The sequence below is a fragment of the Microtus oregoni genome, unplaced genomic scaffold (genome assembly GCF_018167655.1).
Source record: "Microtus oregoni isolate MIOR12 unplaced genomic scaffold, Mior012 000007F_ref0000211, whole genome shotgun sequence".
In the NCBI taxonomy this organism is placed as follows: domain Eukaryota; kingdom Metazoa; phylum Chordata; class Mammalia; order Rodentia; family Cricetidae; genus Microtus; species Microtus oregoni.
This window is the reverse complement of record NW_024543066.1, coordinates 33,666,592-33,691,811: the sequence shown is the minus strand read 5'-3', so window position 1 is coordinate 33,691,811 and position 25,220 is coordinate 33,666,592. Positions and strand designations below refer to the sequence as shown.

Genomic DNA, 25,220 nt, shown 5'->3' with positions numbered 1-25,220 from the left:
ACTTAAACATTTTAAAAAAGAATAAAGAAATAACATGTAATTTTAACATATATACATATAATTATATATAATTATGGAGTTTATGAGAGACTAAATTTTTAAATACTACAATTGTTCTTTTAACTTAAATTCCCTTGTTATTGATAGTTAAGAAAAATCCAACAAAATTATTGAAAAATACGTCTTGATGAAAATATTTTTTTATTGTTTATATTAAGCTATATATTTTTCTCTACTCCCCTCCCTTACCCCACTCCCCTGTATCCTCTCCTATGACTTCCATGCTTCTAATTTACCAATAGATCTTGTCTTTTCTCCTTCCTATGTAGACCCATGTATGTCTCTTGTATGGTCCTCTTTGTTGTCTAGGTTTTTTGGGGTTGTGGACTGTAGGTTGTTTCTTTTTCTTTGCTTTATGTCTAGAAGTTACTTCTGAGTGAGCACATGTTATATTATGTATTTACTTTGACAACTAGTAGATAATTAAAGATATTGATTGCTAGGTTATGGAGCTTCAAAATGATGATAAATTTAATGAATTTTCATGTAGAATGCATGCAAACATTTGACTGTATACTCAATATATCTCTACAAGATCTAATCCACTGTTACCACTAATACAGAACCATAAATCATATCAGTTGTCATCGAAAATCCATACACTGTTACGTTCAAAGTAATTTTATAATTCCTAGCTTATTTTTGTAGGACATTTTCAGACAGACTAGCTCTCTACACCTTGAGAATAGCAGGCTAATTAAAATTACTATCTTTAGATGGTAAGCATCAAGTTTCCATTGCAAGAATTTTCATACAGTATGAAATCTCAATGCACAAATATATTTTCAATGCTGAATAATATACATGTCATTTTAAGTGGAACATGAAACTTATGTAAATAGAAATGAAATAATTCAGCATGATTAGGACCTATAATAAGGTATTAACATGTATTTTTATTCCAAATTTTGTAGTTTGATTTCTGGTGTGAAAGCACCATGGATGCCAATAAAACCAATCCTTATCATTAGACATAAATACATTCCAAGTAGAATGCTTGATTACACATGTATATGAAAACTATTTTAGGAACCACAATTCTCATTTCATTTAGTAAGTATTTAATAATTTATGTGATAGGTGCTTGCCCAAGTTGAGTATGTACACAGTGTACAAGTATAAGAGGTATAAGAATCCAAGAAAAAGTACAAAGGTTTGCACAAGAGAAGTATTAGGGAAGGCTAAGTGCACGATCATCTCAAGAATACATATAAGGTATATTCTGACATCATCAAAATGAATTATATTAGCCCATACAAATTTTAATGATTCTCAGTAAGTCTGCATGATTTCCAATACATATTTATTACTGTCTTTCCACCATCTCAAGAAACAAACCACTCTTCCTCAATAGACTATGTGACTGTCATACATACAATGAAAACTGCACAGACTTAAAATCAAAAGTACATCTGAGGTATTTCCTAAATCCCTTAAACTGTTCCACCTTTTGCTTATTCTTCTATTAAAAAATGTGTTGAATCAACCAAAATCAGGTGTAAAAAATGTTTAAATATAGCACAAGATAGAAGTTAAATATTCAATAAAATTTGTTTTATAAATGTATGCATATCATATATATTGGTTGCAATACAGTGATAAGGATGGGATTCTCCATACCAAATGCATGGCTAGTACAAGAAGAAAGATAATTTGAGTTTATATGATAATAATATATTTGAATATTTTATGGGAACATTTGTTTGAGGACATTCATTTTATAGAAAGGAATGAAAATCTGAAACTACAAATTAAGTGTGAAACATGATTACAGGTAGTTTATTTACAGTTTAGAAGTTTTCCTGAAGTGATAAGAAGCCTTCTTCCACAATAGACTAGTGGTACTATATAATAAATTGGCAATATTTTGTTATATAGAAATGTCCTCAATTTCATTTAAATTATCAGTTAATTTTAAGAAAAATATTTTCTAGGATTCAGTTTCTATTCATCAAAAAATATGGGAATACATGTTGTTACATGTAATCGTGAATCACACAATCTGTAAAATAACAAAGACTATTTTATACATACACACATACTATTTTAAAATTAGAAATCCTGCTATGACTTAATTAATGTCTTTCATTACAAGAAGTCTAAATTCTGATGAAAGTAGAAATATCAGTGCTCAAATACTTTTTGGTAATTTCATTCAGACTGCATGACAGCTTTGATGTCCCAAACATATTTAAAGGCAACTGCTACAAAAAATCTCAAAAGTTTGTGTTCTTGAACTCCAGACCAGAAGCAGTCAGCTTATTCAAACCATTCATTCAAAGCATGAACCTCTTCAATAATGAAAAGTAACTTAAAACCAAATTTAGATTTAGCCAAGCAAAATAAGCAAATGCAGTGCATATCATGCATACATACACATATAATGCACATGCTACACATAGTAATGCTGTACACACATATACACATAGGATACATCCTTTCTTAGAAGAACTGTAATATCTCCAGCCACTTGGTATTTTGTTATGACATTTTAAATGGCGTACTAGAGATTGCATGACTATGCTTATATCCACAGAAAAGTATAGCTTTCACTCTTATCAACAAATCTTCTTTTTATGGCATAAAAGACCAACATAGGATCCACAATTGGTCACAAACATAGAGAACAAATGGGTGCCCAGATCCAACTGCTCCATCTACAACACAACCTGTACACCTAAGGCTTGCAGAGAATCATGCAAGATGGAACTGAAAGATTGTTAAGAGACACAGGACCATGTCAACTCTGAGGTGGTGACTTCTATACACACAGGGAGCTGAACCCATGACATATGAACAATATGGCTGTCTAAACAAGAGCTGCATAAATGACAATACCAGTTGACATTTAAGGTCTATGGGAGAAAGCTCACAAGCCTCATCCCTAGGTGAAGAGCTATACACTTGTTCAAGAGTCAACAAAGTCAACAGCGCTGCAGTGTATACTCAGAGAACTGCTTATGGCTTAGTTTTTAAATATGTGTCTCAGAAAGTGCAGAAAATGATGGAGGAGGTGAAGAAGTTCACAGCACTGATTTTGGTCACAGTTTCACAAGGAATACATAACTCAGACTCATCAAATTGCATAAAATAAACAGGTATGGTGCTTTCATAAGTCAATAATGTGGTGTAAGAAACAAAAATTGAATTTTTAAATTCCCCTTTAATCTCTTTTTGTCATCGAATCAATATTACTCTTCCTCATTGGACTATAAACTCAAATTTCATTAAATTATAAATTAGTAAGATGATTCAAATAAGTGAATCAATTACTAATGATTACTGTAATGAGGTGTCAAATTCAAAGCTTATATTCAGAAATTATTTATAATCCACAGATTCTCTGAAGCCAAACAGACTTTAGACAGTGATCAAATATTTGTTTGAGGGCCTTCAGTGCAGTTCTGATTTGTAATTTTTTAGAACACATGAAAGTGGTTCAGAAACTGGTCCAAGAGAGTGTAGTGCTTTAACACACTTAGTAAGGGAGAGGCTTCAACACACCCCTACCTTGTTTTAGGAACTGTTGGGTGATTTTGAGAGGGTTTGGGAAGAACGTCAGCATCATGCTCCGTATAACTCTGAAAAACACAGAGCTCCTGGCTGAACTCTGACCACAGTCTCACATAAACACTAGAGCATCCACTGTCCTTTCAGAGGTAAACGGAGGTCATGGACATCAATATAAACATTTCTACAAACATTTTCTAATGATTATACCTAGTTATATATGTTATATATTATATCTAATTATACATATATATATTATTATTTTCAATTTTTCCTACTAACATGAAAACTATGAAACGATACTATTTTTCTGCCTCACGGTTTAATTTAAATTAAATCAATTTAATTTATATATTTTATTTAAATGGAATAACCTCAGAATCTCATTGTCTTTCAGTTTATCTATTAACATTATTTTATCTTATGAGTTTCTACTTTTTTATATAGCACTTAAAAAGAACATCCACTTTACAGTAAAAAGAGAAATGCCCATAAAATCAGGGACTCGTAATTCTAAACCTAACCCTATTGGGTACATTCTCTTGATAATATCTATCCACCTTTTACAAACTCTATCCTCTTCTATATATCAGGCATAACCTAATTTGCACATAAAAGGTTTCAAGAGCTTGAGACAAATTACATCATTTTTTTTAACTTCCAACAATTTTAGAAGTAAAGTTTAGTGTATAGTAGCTGCATAAATGGTGCTGAAAATATGAAACAGTGTTGGAAATAAGATTAACTGGGAAACAGTTTCCAACTTACTGAAATGTATGTACCTTAGAAAAATGTTAAAATCCTTTCTGCTTTTAAATTTATCAAATGTTATTACTAAAGATGGCTAACAATATTTCAATAGTTTTAATAATATCTTTAATGTTAAATAGGGTAGGTGTTTGGTATCAAATACATATTATTGTTACTCAGTAAAGTTTTTAATGACCTGCATGCATAAGAGTTCCTTTTCTAAACGAAAAGCCTGACAATATCATCTAATCAATAATAGAATTAAGTGTTAAGAAGACAATCATGGAGGTGCCTGGGGAGATACTTCCTTCAGGTGGTAGTGTTCACCATGTAAACATGAGGAACTAAGTTTGGATCCCCAGCATACAGACACCAGAGCCAGAGGTGGCAAGGTACATTTGAACTTCCAGTGGCAGGGAGCTGAAAATAGATTCCTGGAACTCATTAGGTAGCCTGTCTAGCCAAATCAATAAGCTTAGTTAAAGAATGTGGATCAAAATAAAATGGAATATGACTCATAAACTTACGATATTGACCTCTGGCCTCCACAATCACACTCACATACCCACACAAGTGTGTACACACACCACCATCTTGTCCCCACAGTCACTGAAGACTTTAAGATGTAACACTATGTCACCTCTTGGTGAGGCAATGAGAAAGCACAGAAAAACTGGGATTTATCTTAAATACTTGTAGATTTAGAGAAATTAAAATGTATTTGAGAGATTAAACAAAGTTCTTTATTTTGTGTTTTCCTCTATTGAAAGCAATACTAATTTACATAAGGTTAGATTTTTGACACTAGAAAATGTTTCAAAATCCAGATATACTCCTTAAAGGTCATGATGCTCAAGGAGCTTTTGCCCTTTGTGTCTGCTCAGCCCTGAGCTGTGGACTTAGAGAAAGTTAATCAATTAAAATTCTGGAATTCATTCAACAAAAAACGCACAGACATACCCATGTATGAATACACACACACATATCCATGCATTGACACATACAGATCTGTGACTTAGTTTTATGAAGTAAATTTGTTCATGATTTTCAGTTAATCTGCAACATATGATTAGAAATGACAATAAAAGCTGTTTGAGAACATTTGCCAAGGCCACTGATTACGGAACAAAGGCATTGCTTGTATAATGGTTTAGAGATGAATAATTTTATGTGGAAATATAGCATGAGATGCAATGCCTTAAAATTACTCCTCCCCCCAAAATCTAAACATTGAATAGTGGGGTGTACTGGATAACAAATCACAAAATGACAGTCTAGGGGAATTTTTTTTTTAACACAGCAATTCTCAACACATCAGATTTTGGGTAGTGCTGTACCCAGGAGGAAAAGATTACACTGCAACTTTCCAACTGACCAGGCTTCCACATTGATACTGAGCATTCCATTCACGTGGGAGAACAGGTTGTGACGTGCAAAGCCTCGGAATAACCAGCCAGGATATCCTGTGGAAAAAATTGGGGTTTATTTGCTTTCATTGTTTGGGGACTGGCTGTAAACCACAGGTTTAAGACACTGTAGTGCTGGACATGTTCACAGTAGAAGCATTGTAACAATACAAAAAGTACTCTAGAAGACTCTCTTTGATAAAGAAAAATGCTAGTGTTTGTCTGGACCCAGGCTGCCCAATCTAAATGCACTAATGTTCAATATTCTGAGTGTCAAACTGAATGCTCCCTGCCTCTGCATCTGAAAACACAGAAATGGAAAGTAGGGAGACTGCGACCTTGTCAGTAAATGTGAGTGATGTAAAGAGCAAGAAGAGCGGTTGGTGGGATACAGATAAATATTAAGAGCATACAAAACAAGTGGAAATGCACACTAAGTTATAACAAGCAAAGGATGAGTTCAATCAGGAGCAAACAGAGAGAAGACATACTTTGAAGCCAGAGCCGTCCCCTAAAGTCTTTTTCTTTGCCTCTATGCTTCATTTATCTCCATCATATGTTAATTTGATTTTTCTGCCTTTTGTGTGTGGGGGGGAGCAAACAATTTCTAGATATATAAGGAAACCATATCTCTTCATGTTGGCAGCTTCTTGGCTGGCAAAAGGAAATCACTAGGCGTGAGAACTTTGGAGGACACTTGTGCTGTATGCATTGTCACTGCTCCTGAGAAAATTGGTAAGTGTTCATATTCACAAAACTTCCAAACTGTAGGATGAGAAAGTAGGGCTGCAGAGTCACTGCAAGGTCACTGGCCGAAGGCTGATGGACTGAAAAAGTAGTGAGTCCTATAAGAGCATGCTCTCTCAGCAGGTCCTCTGATATGTCAAGGCACACAAGAAATGGAGACAAAGAAATAATGGTCACATATGCACACAGAGTGTCATGAATGCATACCAAGTGTATGTATATCTTATAAAGTCTCCTAACTTAAGGCTGATCAGAGATTTAACACTTCATCTGAGATTTGATTTTTGAAAGAAAAGCATTAGAAGACTGGGCCTTGCATGTCTTCGCACACCTGTAGCCTAGTACTTAAGAAAACGAGGCAGAAGGGTTTCTGTGAGCTCCAGGTCAACCTGGAATATAAGACTATAAGACAGGCTATAAGACTCTGTCCAAAAAAACAACAATGAAAATGAAAATGAAAGAAACCAGAAAACATCACTAAACCAGACTTAAAGTGCTTGAAATTAGTTTCTCTGTTCTGTTTAGTTGTTCTTCAGGGAGAGATGATCTTTCATTCAAAACCCCTGGCAGCCAAATCTCCAGTTCCTCAGTCTGTTGAAATCACAAATCACAACACACAGCTACAGTGATCTCCAGAAAGCAACCTAGAAACTCTATTATTTATTGTACTGTCCCTTAGTCCTTTTAATTCTTAGTTTAATAATATGTGTATAAGACATATACAGAATGTCAATTTAGACGTTATAAAATATACCTGAATTAATCACACCCCATTACATGACCACTTATCTGAATTGCAGTACACCTGTGATTCTTATGCCTCCCTATTTCTTATACTTCACTATCACACCAGGCATTTCACATCATCCTGAGGATGATATAACTCTTAAAATGTGTAGTAATTGCCCCTGTCATTATGAAATGGTGTGGAAGGCAAAGCTCTCTTGCATCAACATCAGGAAGAACATATGTGCATTTGAACAAATGCTTTACTTTTGTTATGAAAGCTGTGCCTTTTGTAATCCATAGCACTTTTTCTGAAAGCTAATGTGTTAGATTTTTATGGCTAAGTTTGCAGCCTAGTGCTCTACCTTGATTTTCCCAAGTGAACATTTTATGCATTTTGAATTTCTTTCCTAGAACTTTATTTAGTTATAATCTAGCAACTTGGTAAGTTTTAAAGTCAGAAGTTAAATTTGTTTCACTAAGTATGCACAAATGTACTTTCATATATTTGTTGTAACCTTATTTTTGCAAAAACAACAAAGTTTTTTTTTCAATTCATAAATCTCAAAATGGCTTTGATTCAAAGGAAAACAACTGGAGTGGAATTCATGGGAAAGTATTCATTTACGTATAATTTAAACAGCACAATCCCATAATCAAGTTGTCTGCATCTTTTGGGGAAATGCGTTGAAGGAAGGCGTCCCTTCTGGGATAAAATGACATCACAAATTCTAACTCCCTAGGCTTTATTCCTTGGAAATCCATTAGGCTTGCCGCACTTGGGTTGCAGTCTTTGGTCTTCTGCCCAGCACGACCCTTGATGCTGCATCCTACAGAAGAGAAAATGGGAGGGCACAGAAAGGCATCCTCTCAACTAAAAGAATGAACTAGGAAGGGACAAAGACACTTAAAACAAAAAGAAGACAGAAAACTAAATTGCTTACAAGCCTATCTGCCTTCAAAATTGTTGTTATTCTTAGCTTTATATACGTAATGTGGATGATATTGTCTCAACAACTGGGTACAGACACAGCTGGGTGGAAGCGCAATGTTAGAACAGCATCCATCAGATGACAACTAAAAAGAGCATAACATGTATGAAAACACATGAAATTCCTTATGGGTGTAGAAAAATTTACAGCTCTAGTGAGAAAATGTTAATTAAAATAATGTTAAAAAAATAGTGACAGTAACTCAAGCTAGTTGGCAAAATAATTACTAACTTAGAAAGCCAGCTCTCAATCCTGAGGATATTTGTAACTAATACCTTAAAATCCTAAAAGTACATTATTCCTCAACACACCACAATCGAAATCGTCAGCCAGCCAGTGCTTATCAAATAATGTGTCAGATTCATCCCTCATTAAAAAATTGAATGCACGCATGTTATTTTTCTCCCACTGAGTGTTCTACTTCCTATCATTGTGAAAGAAGTGTGAAACATAGGGAAAACAGGCTTAAGTGCTCTCTACATAATATCATACATTGTCAGCAATCAAAGTGTCTTTTAAAGATTCTTAATCAAACTTAATGCCTCTCCAGTAAAAGCAAACCAAATAAACAATCTCATCTTCGCTCAAAATCTAGGGGAAAGGTTAAAGTGTTAAAGTGACTGAAATTGCAGTGTCAGCAATGCCTCCTAATACATTCAGTGGCATTAAATGTGAAATTAAAATTACTTTTTCAAACATTGAATTGCGTATTAATTCAGTGTTATGAACAATACCCATTTGATGTCTCTTTGCTGATAAAAGCCTTAAAATTCCATTTAAAAATATTTCTCAAGGGAGATACACTGTGGTTATTGATAAAGATGGCACATTTAGCTAATTTCCTAATAAAATATGTATGTCGTTTGACCTAACAAGTCCACTAAGCATATAAACTGTGTCCGACTTCCTAAAGTTAGATATAATTACTAAAAGCAAGATAAGCCCTAGAAATACAAAAGCCACGAAACATACTAAATTATAATGAGTAAGTATTTTTTATAAACCCAATAATAAAATTAAATTTACCTTTATATTTGAAAACAAACCTAGACATTTTCTTATAGCATTTGTTCACACTGAGGCTCAAAAGAGGGTCTAACATATGCAAAGCAAGCCTTCTACCTGGAGTCACAACCCCCAATGCCCATTTCAACATTTACATTACAGTTATATAAAAATTAAAGACTGATCTCAATTTCAAACTAAAAGCCAACCAGTAGTACCCTAAACAAAATCCTTTATTCTAACTAGTGGGAACATGAGTACCATTTAGTTTTTAGCGTAGAATGTTTGTGATCCAGTTTTGGGATGTAATTGTAAAGAATTTCAACTTATTTTAATGTCTAAACATTAAATTTTGATTGAACTAGATATTGTGCTAGCCTGGATAGTTTTCATTATTTACTATTAAAGAGATTAAAATGAATAAAAGGTATCAACTTGATAGTTGTTATAGTCTCAACCAAGAACTTACAGCTCTATTGTTTTTTTTAAAGTGATGCATTAACACTTCAATAACAAAATATAGCGCACGCACACACACACACACACACACATACACGAGACTCCAGATCTTTTATTTTCTTATTAAAAACCATTTGTTTAATTCAATACTCTAAAAACTTTCAAATTAAATAGCTATTTGGGGTTTCTTATTCTGTGCCTTATTCATGTATGACTTTTATGTCTTGAGTGGATAGTTCTGATCACAGCAAAATCCCACATAAGAAGAAACATAACAACAACAAACAAACAAATAAACAAACAACAAAAACAAAAGAGAAATAATCACTAAACTAAATGTCAGCTCTTTAAATAAAATCAGTGTCTGAAGTCAAGGAATTATAACATAGTACCTGTGGTCAAAAGAGGCCCACAATGAGCTCTCAGGTACAGATGACATAATGTCATTCCATATAAATGCAAACCTGTTTAGAAATCACTCTACTTTTGACTTTTCAGTCATTCCTAATCTATTTCATTGAAGCTTTAAATGCATGTAATCACCATTTACTCATGTTTTGGATTGAAGCTTTGAAAACACACACACACATAGAAACACACACAAAAACACATACTTACATCGATATATCGATGTACAATGGTATCACAGATAAAAATGTAAGATGTCAAATGTATTTTCAAAGCAAGGGCAACTTTAAGGTAGTCTTTGATTTATTTCCCAAGGATAAAGGAGAAATGACTTGCCTTCATGTATGGGACAAGTATGTTTTCTACCAATGAATACCAGCACTTTGTTGTTATTGCCATTAAGATAATGACTGTAACTCAAGTTACTTTCACCCATTGTCCATAGCACACTTAAGGAATCATGCATTCTGTAAAATTGTAGGTAAACTATTATGTTTATTGGTGTTTTTCTTCTGAATGTCTGTTTCCTCTCTAATATTTCTCTCAAAGTAAAAATAAATATTGGAAGGTTCTGGATGAAAAAGTAACAGACTGAGGCATTGCTCTTTTTGCTTGGTGTCTTCTCCTTAAAATAACCACTTACTGCAAGTCCCCAGTGGTATGTTTTCAGTAAGATTCCTGCTTAAAGTAGACACCTAGGAAATCCAAGAAAGTGTACCCAAGTAAAATGATCTTGGACATACATACAGAAAGCAAGGGGCCTCACTTAAGAAAGTACCTGTAACAATGTGGACTCTAATAAGCCTTAGAAGTCCGCTTATGCAAGAATGACACTGGAAACAGTTGTGTTGATATCTCGTCACAATTAGCGTCTTCAACAATTTCAGAAATATACGCTACACAGAACAATCTATAAAATGATTGGTAAGACGTTAATATTTTCTAAATAAGTTATTAGAAATAATAATTAGGAAATCAAACTCTTTAAAAAATACATTTATTTATTCAAGGGCACATAGATGTCATAGTTAGAACTACGTTTAGGGAGTTTATTCTTCCTTCCATACTGTGGAACCTGGGAATTGAACACAGGAATGGAACCTGGTACCATTGCCTGTTAATGTAACTGGCACCTTTTGAACTGTCACTGAATCCCAATTAATGGTAGATATTATTGGAAACATGTCTGTTAAAATTCAACTATTTTAATAACCAACCTTTCTGGATTTGGCTTTGAAATATACTCAATGTTTGCGGCTTATCACAGTAAGAATTTATATCACAAGTCCTTAAAAATGTAATGTATGGAGTACATTCCCCCAAATAATTACTCAAATTAGCTAGGCATTCAGTATTGTGGTTATATTCTGGCAAACAATCGACCCTATGATTCTAATAATTCCCTTCCACAATTTACTTGAAGCAGGTTATCTACAAATTCTGAATGCATCAACTAGCCTAGAAATTATAGATAGACAGTAGTATGTATAGACACTCTAAAATAATTATATCATAAAATAACCAACATTTTTTTTCATTCACTGCTTTACATCTATAAGCTGGAATATTGCTGTCCATTATTTTTGGCTTTGGAAAGCTGAGAGCTACATGCCTTTGTTTCATTCGCTCAAAGTATCTATGTATATAGTGAAATACAAGGAAGGATAGGAACTTCTGTTTATTTCATTTTCTCTTTCCAAATGACTTCCGTCATTCTTCATAGTCCCTAGTACTTCTAACTGAAAGCATCACTTTCTTCTCAAAGATCCTGCTAACAACTCAACAATAGGACCACATAAAACAACAAGAAGTTGAAAGATAGGGGAGCACATAACTTCCAAGGAGGAAGAGTCACTTCACTAAGAAAGTTATTAACTTCCTGAGTTTAGGAGTAGAAATTTTAAATCATTCCATTTCCACAGAGCTTGGCAGGCCACTGGCCATCACCTTTTGCTTTCCTCTCTGTCACGCATACATGCTAGAACCACGAGTCATCCTTTGCTCCAAGCTTGCCTTCATGATGGTAAAGGTCTAGGAGTAACATGACATGAGCATGGCCGTGAACACAACATGTGTGACTTTTACCAACAAGCAATTTATAAGTCACTCTACAAGTATGCAGTTCCAAGTTCAATAAACTCTTAACATTCATTCAAAAGGACAGATTTGGTTAGTTGAACCTGGTGAGTGGAATGTAGCTACTGCCTTCCTACCTGCTTGGGATCCTCTGGATTCTGAGAGTGCCCCTAGCAGGATGCTAGAAAGAGATAACAGTCTCTAATAAGAGACTCGCTGAGCCTGGGAGGGAGCAAGAAAGCATCCAGGGAGTGTGCAGCCCTGCCAGGTGCTAGGTTGGCTCCTGTGCTGTTTGCACTCAGCCCTCAAAGCACTGCAGCAAATCACGTGATGTCTTCTCCCCGCAAGCAGTGCAGCCTAACAGAAAGTGCTGTCAGGACACCACAAATCCCTGTTGGGAAAAGTAGTTACAATGGCGCCAAGAGATTTGCCAGCTTAACTATTAAAAAGCTATTCTCAACCTCTACAAAATCTCACAGGCTACAGTGCTACAAACCAAGGGATGAAGTCGGGGGTTGCTAAGGAAACCACATCCATTTAAATGGCTGAAAGCAGTGTTGTTTCTACACCGGTATCACCATGTGACAGCCTTGAACACCTTAGAATTGCTATGGATCTGCACTGAAGCAGAAAAGTGTTCTCTTTGGGTGCAGACGATGAAGCAGGGGCAGAAGAGTTTGGTGTTCAATTATCCCCAAGGTCACACCTTCACATTTCTGACCCCAGATATGATGCTGTTCTTTTCCATTGAGTGTCTGCACTCTCTGTCCCCTTACAGGATCATCATTCTCAGTGCACAGCCTGATACCATACACAAAATGCAGGCATGGCTATGGAAGTGATCTACAGTCTGCCCTAGCCATCAGAAGAAAGCAGGCCTCAGCAGCCTTGGTCTAAGCCTTTGAAAAGAACAATCTGCATGCAGCTTCAGTTTTTCTATTTTTAAGACTGAGCATTGAAGCTGTCTATGCAATTCAGTAAACAATGAAAATAAAATATCTGATTAATCGGAAACGGAAAAATGCATGCACCCTGAATTAACTATATACATACATCAAGTTGTGAGTTAAATAGAATACTGAAAAACATACAACTCAATGAGCACTTCAGATATACATTCACAATTTGGGAAACAACATATAATGCAACCGGATGACCATCTCCATTTGAAAATTATATATTGATGTAGTTTCCATTTTCAAAGTAAAGTACTCCTTACTCTCTGATAGAATACAAATGATGCATCTTAATATGTCCCCCTTTTGAATAATTCAACAACGAAATCCATTAGCTTTAGATTCATCTTATGATTAATACCATAGTGTGGTTTACCTGTTCTTGAATGCAATGCATGAAGTAGTAGAAACTGCAGAAATGCAGCAGATCAAAGTGCAGCATCAGAATGGTTAAGTAAGCACTACAGACACCAAGTCATTAAATTCCAGCTAGGAGTGGCAGAAGTCCACAACACAGTTTTTTTAAAAAAAAAAAAATCTACCAACGTGCAAATTTTAAATAAAATTTCCCATAGTCCTTGCATTCTCAACGACCCCGCTCCAAAGCCTGCAGTGCCCAACATTACACAATGTTGACATTAAACAAGGCCATAAGTGCTGCTGTCATCAGCTCAGATCCCTGCAGCATTTAGATCCTCATTGATTACTGCAATCATCTATGCCATTCTGCGCTGTACTGAGGTGACTCTCACGGCAGTAGACGGCAGAGCCCTCCCGCCACACAATTAACCATTTCCTAAAACAGTGCATAGATGCTGCTACTCCCCTGCAGCCGGAGACAAATCTCTGAAGTCCCTGAAAGCGAGTGAGGGAGAAAGCCTCAGGCAGATGCTCTTGATCTCCTGTTCCTCTCGCAGGGACACTTACTTCACTGTGATAACCGTGATCTACAGTGACAGACAAGAGCAGACGCTTGCTGATTTTAAATCCCTCCAAACTCACCTGAAATAATTCGATCCCATTTTCAACCCCTGGAAATGGTCCTGCCAAGTCCAACGTAACAGATCATTTCCTCTGCAGTTTTCCTAAATGAGGAACGGCACCCAGTGGCAACAACTGCACTAGGACACATAAAGCTGAAGCTGGGAGGGACTGTTGGGAACAGAAGAAAACTGCTTGTTCAGAGTCTCCTGTATGATCAACCTACTGCTGATGGATCCTTTCCAGAGGGCAAAAGGACAATCGCAAATACAAGAAACAGAGATGGGGCTGGCTTATATTTGTGATACTAAAAGACAGGTGACCATGCTCTTATAATTTGTAGTGTAACGGAGCTGTCATTAAGGCAAAATCATCATTTTATTAGCAATTCAGCTTCATTTACTCTGGCCATATCATATCTTGTATTAAGGAACAATAATAACATTAGCAAAAGAAAGGAAATGAGTTGAAAAAAAATTCCCAGCCACATTTAATCATGGTAAAATGTTCAGCTTCAAGAAGCAGTAGTAAATACTGAGACACTCCTCTAACCCACACCAGAGGGTCTGGAGAAGCACGTGGAGGCCACTTCAGCTTTCTTTCATAATGCGGACTGGTAAATGATAACACAGGGAGAAACAGGACAAACCCCCATTAATTTAACACTATTGGACTGGATTTACCTAAGAAGTGTGAACTTGCCTTTAAAAAAAAAAAAAAGTCCTACCGGTTGAAAAAAGTATCAGCACTGAACTGATAATTGCGTTAACCAACTAAAAACACCAGTCTCTAACAAGCTGGCTACTTGATACATATCCCCTGGTAAAGAATATATGGTTAGCCCACACAGGATCCTCAGGAAATTTCCCTTTTCTTTTCAGAAACTTCCAGGTACAATTTAAACTGACATTAGGCAAAAGTTAATCAAATAGCAGCAAGGGAAACAAAAGAGCAATACACATTAATTGAAGGCCTTTTATCTATCAAACACAGTACTATCATAACTTTATTTAATTCACTTGTTTTATAGTGATATGATAAACTTACATTACCCACAACAAGTGACACTTAGCAAAGCTTATTCATTTGCCCAAGGTCATATGGTTTAAATGTAGTGCCCTGGAATCTGAACTTGGCTTCACCTCGTATAAAATCTTACTGGACCTACACCTACATAGCGACTGTATAAGGTTTTGATCTTTACTTCCACCGGGGCCCAGGATTTTGTGCTAGTAGCTTGCTGGGAAGCTGGCTGGTTTGGTGGGGTCTATCACGCTGCACATCTGCTATGCCAATCCTGACTCCAGTGGAGATGGTTTGAGAGCTGTTAGTGGAGATGGGGAACTGTGCGTACTAAACTTAGGCTTCCTTTGCTAAGTTACTGTCCTAAAGAGGACCAACAGAGGCACAGTCTACAGAAAGACCTTAGGACAGCACCAGGCATGAGGAGTAGACGACAGCCAAAACTTTCAGGAATTTATTCATTTTCTGTAGTTAAAAACATTCGTGAGGTTTTCTTTCCATGCATTTCACAAGCCCAGTCAACAAATTAAACAACATTTACAGCCTCATGCTGAGTCTATGCGAAAGCTAATTCTGTGTTCCTATTCTCTCTCACCCACTGTACTTCCTAGGATGTGCTAACTTCAAATGATCAACCAAGTTTCAAGGGTATTAATCGGATATTTATTCCTCATTCTATCTCATACATTAATATTATTTGTGTATAGTTTCCTTGAGTTCCCTAAATTGTCTTGACTTAAGCAAATTTATCAAATGATAACAAATTTGGTTTCTAACAGAACAAAACCTTACTAAAGCAAACAGGCTTTTGAAATAGTATGCACAAGATCCAGTTTACAGAGTAAGAACCAAGAATCTATATTAAAGAAAACCTATTGTTGATCCTTTTGTAAAACAGTCATTCAGTCGTTTCTGGATAGCGCATCCCCCATGAGATCTCATGCAGAGTGACAGATGCCATTCCCTGAGACCGACAACACATAAGTAGGAATAATCCCTCCCTTATGATTGTATTGATTTAGAAACTCATACCAACAATATTTACTTACTTCAAATCATTCTTATTTGAAACAACTCTTCCCACTTGGAGGGACAAGAATCCCTCTGGGTGACAGACTATGCAGACTAGCCCTCACCTGTGACTCCACAGCTACCCAAAGCCCAGCACACTGATTTCCTCTGAGAGAAAAGACACATACTAATGCCATCAGCAACTCTGAGCAAGCAGCTCTCCAAGTATGGAACCTAGTGGCCCTGTAGTCTATGTGAAGGCCTGAGATTGCTAACGTTTCCGTTTTCTTTTGTTCTAAAATCCAGCATCCATTATTTTGAAACCGCGACACAAACATCCTACTGTTGAATTGATTTTTGTGAGTGATGACACCGGCGTGTCACGTTCCTCGGCCTTGGCACTCGCAGGAGATCATGAAGCATGACCACATCGACGGAAATACAAAGCCCACGCACAATTAAGCAATTTATTATTGTTTTTTGTTTCACAGAACACTGACTTCCTAATCTTTAAATCTTTACTTGACTAGTTCAGAAGAACTGAAATCATAAATAGGATTGCTTCTTACAACCTTCCAGCTATGCTGTAAAACCCTATGATATCAGTTCAGAGAAACAGATTAAAGATAAAGTTAACACCTGGAAAAGTTGATCCATTTAGAAAATGCAACAAAATTGCTCTGTACCCTATACAAAGCACATTAATATTTAGAGCAGAAGAAAATGGATACAATGGGGTATTGAATAGATATTTGGGAACAACCAGAAAGAAAATACGGCAGAATGGCCATTTCACAGACTCACCCGCACCTGCTTGTCCGATCTCCCTTGTTTCCATTTCCGAATCAACAGAGCTCAGTTCCTCCCACCCGTCCGAGGAGACAGGTACCCCAGATGCACACATGATAACAACCTTGCAAAGAAATCCAGTCCAAGAACAGCAACTCTCTGCTGCCTAAGATCTTATCTGCGAAGCGTGTGTTTTGCTTCCTCCTTCACCATGCTTCTACCATGGAAGGAGAGGAGCAACAGGAAATGCAAACTGAAGGAAAGCATTGGTGTGAGCATGGGAAAGTCTCCTTGGATGACTGACTCAGGTCACTGCAGGCACCTTGCAGCTACCCCAAAGATTGGTTGGATGAAATACCGCACGCAAACCTCCATGGGCCTGGTGGTGTGAAGGCTGGTAGCATTTACCGAGGAGAAGCATATTGGCATCTCTGCTGGGTTTTAAGCAGATCCACGGGATTCAGGAAATAAGCTCTCTGCCAGATGACACTATGCTCCTAGCCATTCCTTATGCTTACTTATCGCCCACATTACTTTAACTAGCGTCCTTTCACCCGCTGTGAGCTTATTTGTAGAGAGAGCTAAATAAAGGATTTTTATGACAATGAAATGGCCTTTAGCCCACTGGATAATTTCTGGAAGCACTAGTTTTTGCTCGGTACTATTAAAATTCATTAAACGGAAACATTTCTTATGGTTTTATATTAGATTTATAAAGAAAAACGTCTGCATTACTTCCTGAAGAAATGGATGAAATTAAGTGGTAATTGTATCTGCTATTTATTTTATATATAGTATTTTATTCATTATGTGAATATATAAAATAGGTTTTGTTTTGTTTGCCTATCAGAGGGATCTTCAAAAATATATGTCCCTAGAAGTTTTGATGTTATATGTGTCAGTAGTATAATTTCAAGATTAAAAATTTTGATACCTAGATAAGTGATATTTATGATCCCAAGTTATGAAAAAATACTTTTCTCCTTGTGATTTACTTCACCAAAACAAATGGCTGTATATGATGTTCAGTATCTTTTCTGTTGACACTACTTCTGACTTTTATTACAGGTATTATAGAAGCTAAAATGCTGCAACCTCTTGTGGTTGAATATACTTCATTGTTCCTAAAGAATATTTATGTAATCATCAGTCTAACTACAGGGTAAGTCAAGATCGGGCCCCCTCTCCTCTATTGCTTAGGGTCTTAGGCAGGGTCATCTTTGTGGATTCCTGGGAATTTCTCTAGAGCCAGGTTTTTGCTAACCCTGTAATGGCTCCCACAATCAAGGTATCTCTTTCCTTGCTCTCATCTCTGTCCTTCTCCATCACCACTATCCCATTCCCTCCCCTCAACCCTTCCCTTCTCTCCTCCTCTTCCCCTTCTACCTTTCTCCCTCCACCTCCCAATTTTGTCAGGTGATCTTGTCTGTTTCCAGTTTCAAGTTGTATCTGTATATGTTTTTCTTTGGGTTCTCCTTAATACTTAGCCTCTCTAGGATCATGAACAAATGATCCTAGATGTCCTTTGTTTATAGCTAGTATCCACTTATGGGTGAGTACATACCATATTCATCTTTTCAGTTCTGGATTACCTCACTCAAGATAATGTTTCCTAATTCCATCCATTTGCACGCAATAGAACCTTCATCCAACAACATATAGAAACAGGCAGAGACCCTCATCGGCGCACTGGACTGAGCTCCCAAGGTCCAGTTGAAGAGTGGAAGGAATGAGAATATGAACAAAGAGGTTAAGACCATGACCTCTTTAGTTCATCCACTGAAAGAGTTTACCCCAGCCGATGGGAGCTCACCAACTCCAACTGGACTGGGAAGGAACAAGCATAGGACCAAACTAGTCCCTCTGAATGTGGCTGACAGTTGCATGGCTGGGACAGATACAGGTGCCACTGGTAGTGGCAACGGGATTTATCTCTATTGCTTGTACTGGCTTTTTGGGATCCTATTCTCTTTGGATGCATTCCTTGCTCAGTCTAAATATAGTAGGGAGGGCCTTGGACCTTCCACAAAGCAATGTGTCTTGCTCTCTCTTAGGATTAGATGGGGGAGGGGTGGGACAGTGTGTGGAAGGAATAGGAGGAGGGGAGGAAGTGGGAATTTGGATTGGTATATTTTTTAAAAATCTAATAAATTAAAAATAAGTAAAGAAAGAAAGAATATTCATGTATTTCATAGTAAGTCTGAAAAGCATCCAAGAAGAAGAGTTGTGTAACAAAACTCTTCCTGGAGTGGGGCAATACACATCTATTCCAATACTATCTGGAGTATGGATACCACCAAAGTCTACCTTGGTGAACCAATGAGTTTTATTGGGGTGACTTACAGGAATACAGGTGAGGGGTTACTTACAAGAGCAGAAATGACTCAGAGAGAGCTGCATTGTCAAAGGCCACCCCAGCATGGATGACAGCTCACAAAGCTTGGGACCTGGAACACACTGCACCACCAGCAGGCAGCTCAACAGGTTGGAAAGTGTCCTTTCCAGATGCCACAGCTGGTATAAACCTCTTCCAGGAAGCTGGTCTGCTCTCAGGGTCTCCCCCTCCCTCCCTTCCTCTCTCTCCCTTCCTTCCTTCCTTTTCCTTTTCCCAACATATTATTTTTATTGATTATTTGGGAACTTCCTGCAATTCATTATGATCACTCTTGTCTCTCATCCATCCCACCCCTGTGGCTTTCCCAAAGAGAAAGAGAAAAAATAAAAAATACAGCAAGTCCAATTTGAGTTGCCCATGTACTCACTGAAGCCTAGTCAAACTCCCAGTGGTCAGCACCTTAAAGGTCACTGAGTCCCTCCCCAGCCCTCTTCCAGAAGACATCAGCTGTGAAGACCTACACTTGAGCATCTTTATCACAATTTTTAAGGACTCTCTTCAATGGCTTCCTGTCTAGACTGTTTCTTCTTGTGTGTGTGGTCTGTCTGTCTGTCTCTGTGTGTCAATGTGAGCATATGTGTACTGTATATGCAGATGCTTGCAAAAGCCCAAAGAGAGTCCTAGATCCCTTGCATCTAAAGTTATAAATGTTTGTGTGTGATCCAGTGTGAGTGCTGGGAACTGAATTCTGATCCTCTGAAAGAAGGGCAAGTGTCCTTAATCCTTGAGTCACCTCTATAGCCCTATAACAAAATTCTATGATCCTAGAAGTTGAATTCACAAGTAATTAATCAATCTTTTCCTTTTAAAATCAAATTTTAGTTCAAATTTGACAGCTATACAACACACATGCAGCCTATTATACGTTCTCAAAAGTCACTGTGTTAAAAGTTGATATATTAACCACATCCTAGTTCTTTTACTGCTACAGTGCTTATCCTTGTACTTGTTAAAGAACTCCGAATTCCAGATCCCAGATATCTTTCCAGTGCAATTTAAGGTAACTATCAAAGTACTGTACTGTTCAGCTAAGTCTTGAAAATAGTAGTGTCAAAGCAATGAGCACCAAATACCAATTACTTCCTATTACCCCAATATCTTTAAAAGTTAAAAATTGTCTCTATTTTTCGCTAACTGACTCAGGAAAAGTGTTCTGCAGATTACAATCAATTCTTGCAAAAGATTCTCCTTTAGAGACAAAGAACAGTTTTTTTTAAAAAATAAAACTATCTCTGCATAATTATTTCATTTCTTTCAGTAGTTTATCTTCACTTTTATAAACTTCATCACTAAAAAACTCACAAATAAAAACAAACAAAAATTAATCAGATCGGAAGCCTACATAACTCAATCCTAAAGAAAAATGAAGGTTAAAAACTGAAGATATATTAGGTGATATCACAAAATCTCAAAAACAAAAACCCATATTTTCTCTCTCATATATAAAATATAGCTAACAATATGTGTACATATGTGAAAAGTTAACACATGTGGATAGTGTAATACAAAGAAAAAGACAAAAAAGAAGGCTAGGTATAAGGGAATGAGGAGGGAGAAACTGCAGGTAATGAATAAGAGTTATGAGAGAGTATATAAAATTATTGTTTTCAAGTTCCAATTCTTTCATGGGTATTTTTTGATGGTGGATAGATAAGTACATAAAATATATTCAATTCTAAAAGTGAAATTTTTAATATGAAACTCAACAGCTTCCATTCCATTGCCAGGCAGTTTTAAATGAGTGTACCTAGATAATATAACTTAAGAATCTGATTGTGGGGATACAGAATTTTAGAATGGTCATTCAACTATAACACATTGCTATTGATTGATTGGCTATATCTATTTTTATGCCATGTTATACTACATTAGCACACTGGCACTTAAGAGATAGCAGCAGGACAAACTGTATTTAGAGAAGCATAAATATATTGTCCTTGAATCTGCACTTGTGTTAGCACCAGATCTCCTTAGAAATACCAGCATTGTTAATCTTTACAGTCAACATGTACTGTTGTATTACAAACTTTTACAATCAATAAACACCATACATATAAAAATTATATAGAAAAATGAATTCAAATTCCCAGTAGCTATTCTGAGCTAGTTTCCCTAAACAAACCTAAAGTACATGGATATTTTTCATTTTTTAAGCTTCTCTGGATGTCTTTAACGGAAAGTTCTACATGGACACTGTTCTTTAGTCTTTTTAACTTTCTTGGCATGCATGTGTCTCATAGGTACCTTTCATCAAGCCCAAAGTTTGAATATTCGCAATATTAGGCCCTAGAGTAAAGAGAAAAAGTATCCAGACCAAGCTTTTTGCTTTGGACCATTCAATAATATTTCAGTATTACAGATGGCACACATAACAAGTCAATGGCACAGGCAGAGTTTGAATTCAACAGTAATAACAACCAGCCATGCTAACAATGCTTTAGCTCACAATTGCCTTAGGTTTGAAGAGTAACTTCTACCTCATGTCCAACATGGACTGTGTTCTTAAGATACTTACCACTCAAGCACAGAATGTCCATGAAACATAATACACTATATGCTACTGACTTAGGTCTTTCCTGAAACTCTAGACGATACTGCCATGTTGTGATATCATAACACTGGTCGATGAAGAAACGGGGGTGCAAGTGAAAATGAAGTAGCTCAATTTGACTGTGTTTGGAACAGGCTGCATGTTCGATTCATTTATAAAATAGTTTCAGTGCACATCGACACCCAGGCTTCCAAAATACCACATCAAGGACATTGTTAGTCCATTAACACTAGTCAAACAAACTTGATGATACATGCTTATCTTTTTTTTTTCTTTTGGCAACTGATTTATATTAGTAGCGGGTGGGAAATGTTTGCATTGTTAATACTTTTTTTCTGGATTATTACACATATGGCACTTCACAAGAAAGACAAGGAAGAACTGGATTCTGTTTGTAACTGATCTAGAAGTGGTGTCCAAGGTCATGCTGTAGTGGTTTCTTTAAGAGCAGCCATTGTCACATGTCCTGCTGTCATGGGAACATCTGTGATCATGCTTCCAATGTAGCAGTGCAGCTCTCTGCATCCTGGCTCACATGTGCATACGTTGGCATTAATGTCTTCTTTTTATTCAACACTACATGACCACTGACATAACTGCATTGAGTCTAAGCTATAAAAAAAAATAAAGCATCTACTGAAAGAAAGAAAAACTGACATACTACAAGTAGTTCAAATTAAATATGTCTAAAGATTTAAGCCAGCATTCAAAGCAGCATTTTGTAGAATAGCAGGAGAGAAGGCAACCTTAGTTCTGAAGACAGAAGGATGAAATTGAGACTTGGGTAAATAATATATCAAGTTCAATTTTTTAATATCTACAGCATTGTTCATATCTGGAATTCTCTGAGACACAAAGTTCAGGTTATGTTCATCGTAAGGGGGCTTTAAACACTAGAAGCAAATCTGATTATAGACTTTAGCCTGAAAATATTTAGGAAAGGTAAAAATTGATGCCACCCAGGAAATCTTTCCCACATCTCTCAAATTGAAAGCAATGTACTTGGGTGTGAATTGTAGTCTAGTTTTAATAATTATTGCATATATAGCATTCAGATAGCCCAATTGACAAAGCCATAAAATAAATCCCTGGGCATCTTGCCTACTTTCTGTAACATCAACAGAACAGGAAGCATTTCATCCTCAGGGCTAGATCAGAAAGGTACAACAGAACAAGATAACACCAGTCCAAAGTCAAATCAAGCATACATATCCCGTCTTAGTATTATAGAACAATGTCTACATAATAAATCCAATCAGTGGGAAAAGAATGAGGTTTTGATGTCTTTTACCTAGGGCTCAGTGAGAAATGGGATTATGCATTTATCTTATGTCTGTGAAGTTTTACTAGGTATCTTCCTTCCACTATAGAAAAAGCATTTTTAATGGTCCTGGACTTAGAATGAAATGCTTGTCTCATTTCCCAGACATTTTGTCCCCACACAAAGGAGGGCAAAATTTTCTGGCCCTATGTGGTTTTGAGTCCCAAGCTCCTAGCCATTATAGGCATTGACTCACCCACAAGCAGATATTTAAACTTTACCCCACATATTTTTGACTTTTGTTTTCTATTTCAGTTTTGTATCTTTGAAAGTTTTCATTCAAACAAATTCAACAATGTCTTTTTAAACATCATCTTTCTCTTTCCCTTTATTTTTCTGCAGGGGAATTTTACTTTGTTATTGATTTATCCATCTTAGGCAACCATATTCTTATAAGCTATAAAGAGATTCAAATGGTGCCCTGATTAGCTTTTTCTCTTTGTTATATCGGCATCTGTAAACGTTATTTGTATGTGTGAAAGTCATTAAAGGGATACATGCATTTATCTTTGCTGGGTTACAATTCAAGCAATGTTGGCTGGATCAATGGTACTTTCTTTATTACTGTGTTACCCAGCTATTACATTTGTTACTATTGTCACAGACAGAATTTGTTTCTTCACTAAGGAAACAACAAATTTAAAAACTTAAAGATGTGTGTTAGGCAAAATATGACAGATTTCAAATAGTAAGTTATAAAGAAAACAAACAGTAAGCAAGAGAATTAGACTATTCTGTTGCTGCATGGAAGGAAACGCAGGTTTTCACTATCTGTATACAGTATTTTCATTCCCTACTTATTTTTTTTTGTATATATGTTCTAACCTTCATTATTTGAAGCACATTAAAATATTTTAAGCATTCAACAAAGTAAATAAAATCCAGTGATTTCTCAGAATAGAACTCTCCCATGGTGGTTTAAATGTGAATGACCCTCATAGGTTCCTATGCTTGAATAATTGGTCCCCAGTTGGTGGATCTGTTTGGGAAAGATTGGGAGTTATGGCCTTGGGAAAGTACATCACTGGGGTGGGCTTTGAAATTTCTAAAGACACGGGTAATTTCCAATGTGTTCTTAGCTTCCAGTTTGTGGGTCAGGTGTGAGCTCTCTGTCAAGTTCCTGCCTGCTGCCATGTGGCCCCCTATAAGGGTAGAGGACTCTCACAACTCTGGAACTGAAAACTCAATCAAACCTCTTTTGATGAGGTTCTGTGGTCATGGGCTGCATCACATAAACAGGAAAGTAACTAGTACAGATGCTGATACCACACATGGAGAATTGTTGTTACAGATATGACTGTGTAGCTTTTGGTGCTTGTTGTTTGTTTTTCGGAGTTATTTATTTTTTATTTTTTTATTTTATTTGTTTGGTGAATTTTTGTTTTTGTTTTAATAATTGTGGAAGATTTGTGGACTTTTTTTTTTTTTTTGGTTTTTCGAGACAGGGTTTCTCTGTGGTTTTGGAGCCTCTCCTGGAACTAGCTCTTGTAGACCAGGCTGGTCTCCAACCCACAGAGATCCGCCTGCCTCTGCCTCCCGAGTGCTGGGATTAAAGGCGTGCACCACCACCGCCCGGCGATTTGTGGACTTTTGATGAAAAAATCAGATGCAGCAAGCAGAAATTAACAGGCCATCATACAGGCTTAGAAAAACCATAGTGGTGAGAATTATGTGAGAAGCTGTAGTGATATTTCATTTGTATTTTAATAAATAAGCTGGTGTTGGTGGCACATGCCTTTAATCCCAGCACTCAGGAGTCAGAGGCACCTGGATCTCTGTGAGTTCGAGGCCAGCCTGGTCTACAAGACCTAGTTCGAGGACAACATCCAAAACTATAGAGAAACCCTGTCTTGAAAAACCAAAATAAATAAATAAAGCTTACCTGAAGATCAGAACATAAAACAAAACAGTCACATTAGTCAGCAATACAGGCCAGACAGTGGTGGCCCACACCTTTATTCCCAGAAGCCACACTAATTTACCATAGAGGTCAGGCAGTGGCTTACTCACACTAATCAATAATAATAACAACAACAACAACAATAGACTGAATA

General features: G+C 36.6%; 1 protein-coding gene across 41 annotated transcripts in view; it reads right to left on the bottom strand.

Annotated features, from left to right (window-relative positions):
• Rims1 (regulating synaptic membrane exocytosis 1) overlaps window positions 1-25,220 on the bottom strand; it is a 468,858-nt gene that overhangs the window by 168,766 nt on the left and 274,872 nt on the right. For 5 of the 41 annotated variants that reach the window (XM_041655634.1, XM_041655636.1, XM_041655643.1 and 2 more), the window contains exon 1: window positions 16,915-17,263. The exons of 23 other annotated variants lie outside the window; for them this stretch is intronic. In XM_041655634.1, the coding sequence (XP_041511568.1) occupies window positions 16,915-17,014 (100 nt within the window). In that variant the 5' untranslated portion in view covers window positions 17,015-17,263. Of the gene's footprint in view, window positions 1-16,914; window positions 17,267-25,220 lie in introns of those variants that run through there. 13 more of the 41 variants (XM_041655632.1, XM_041655652.1, XM_041655651.1 and 10 more) reach the window with 5 other exon arrangements.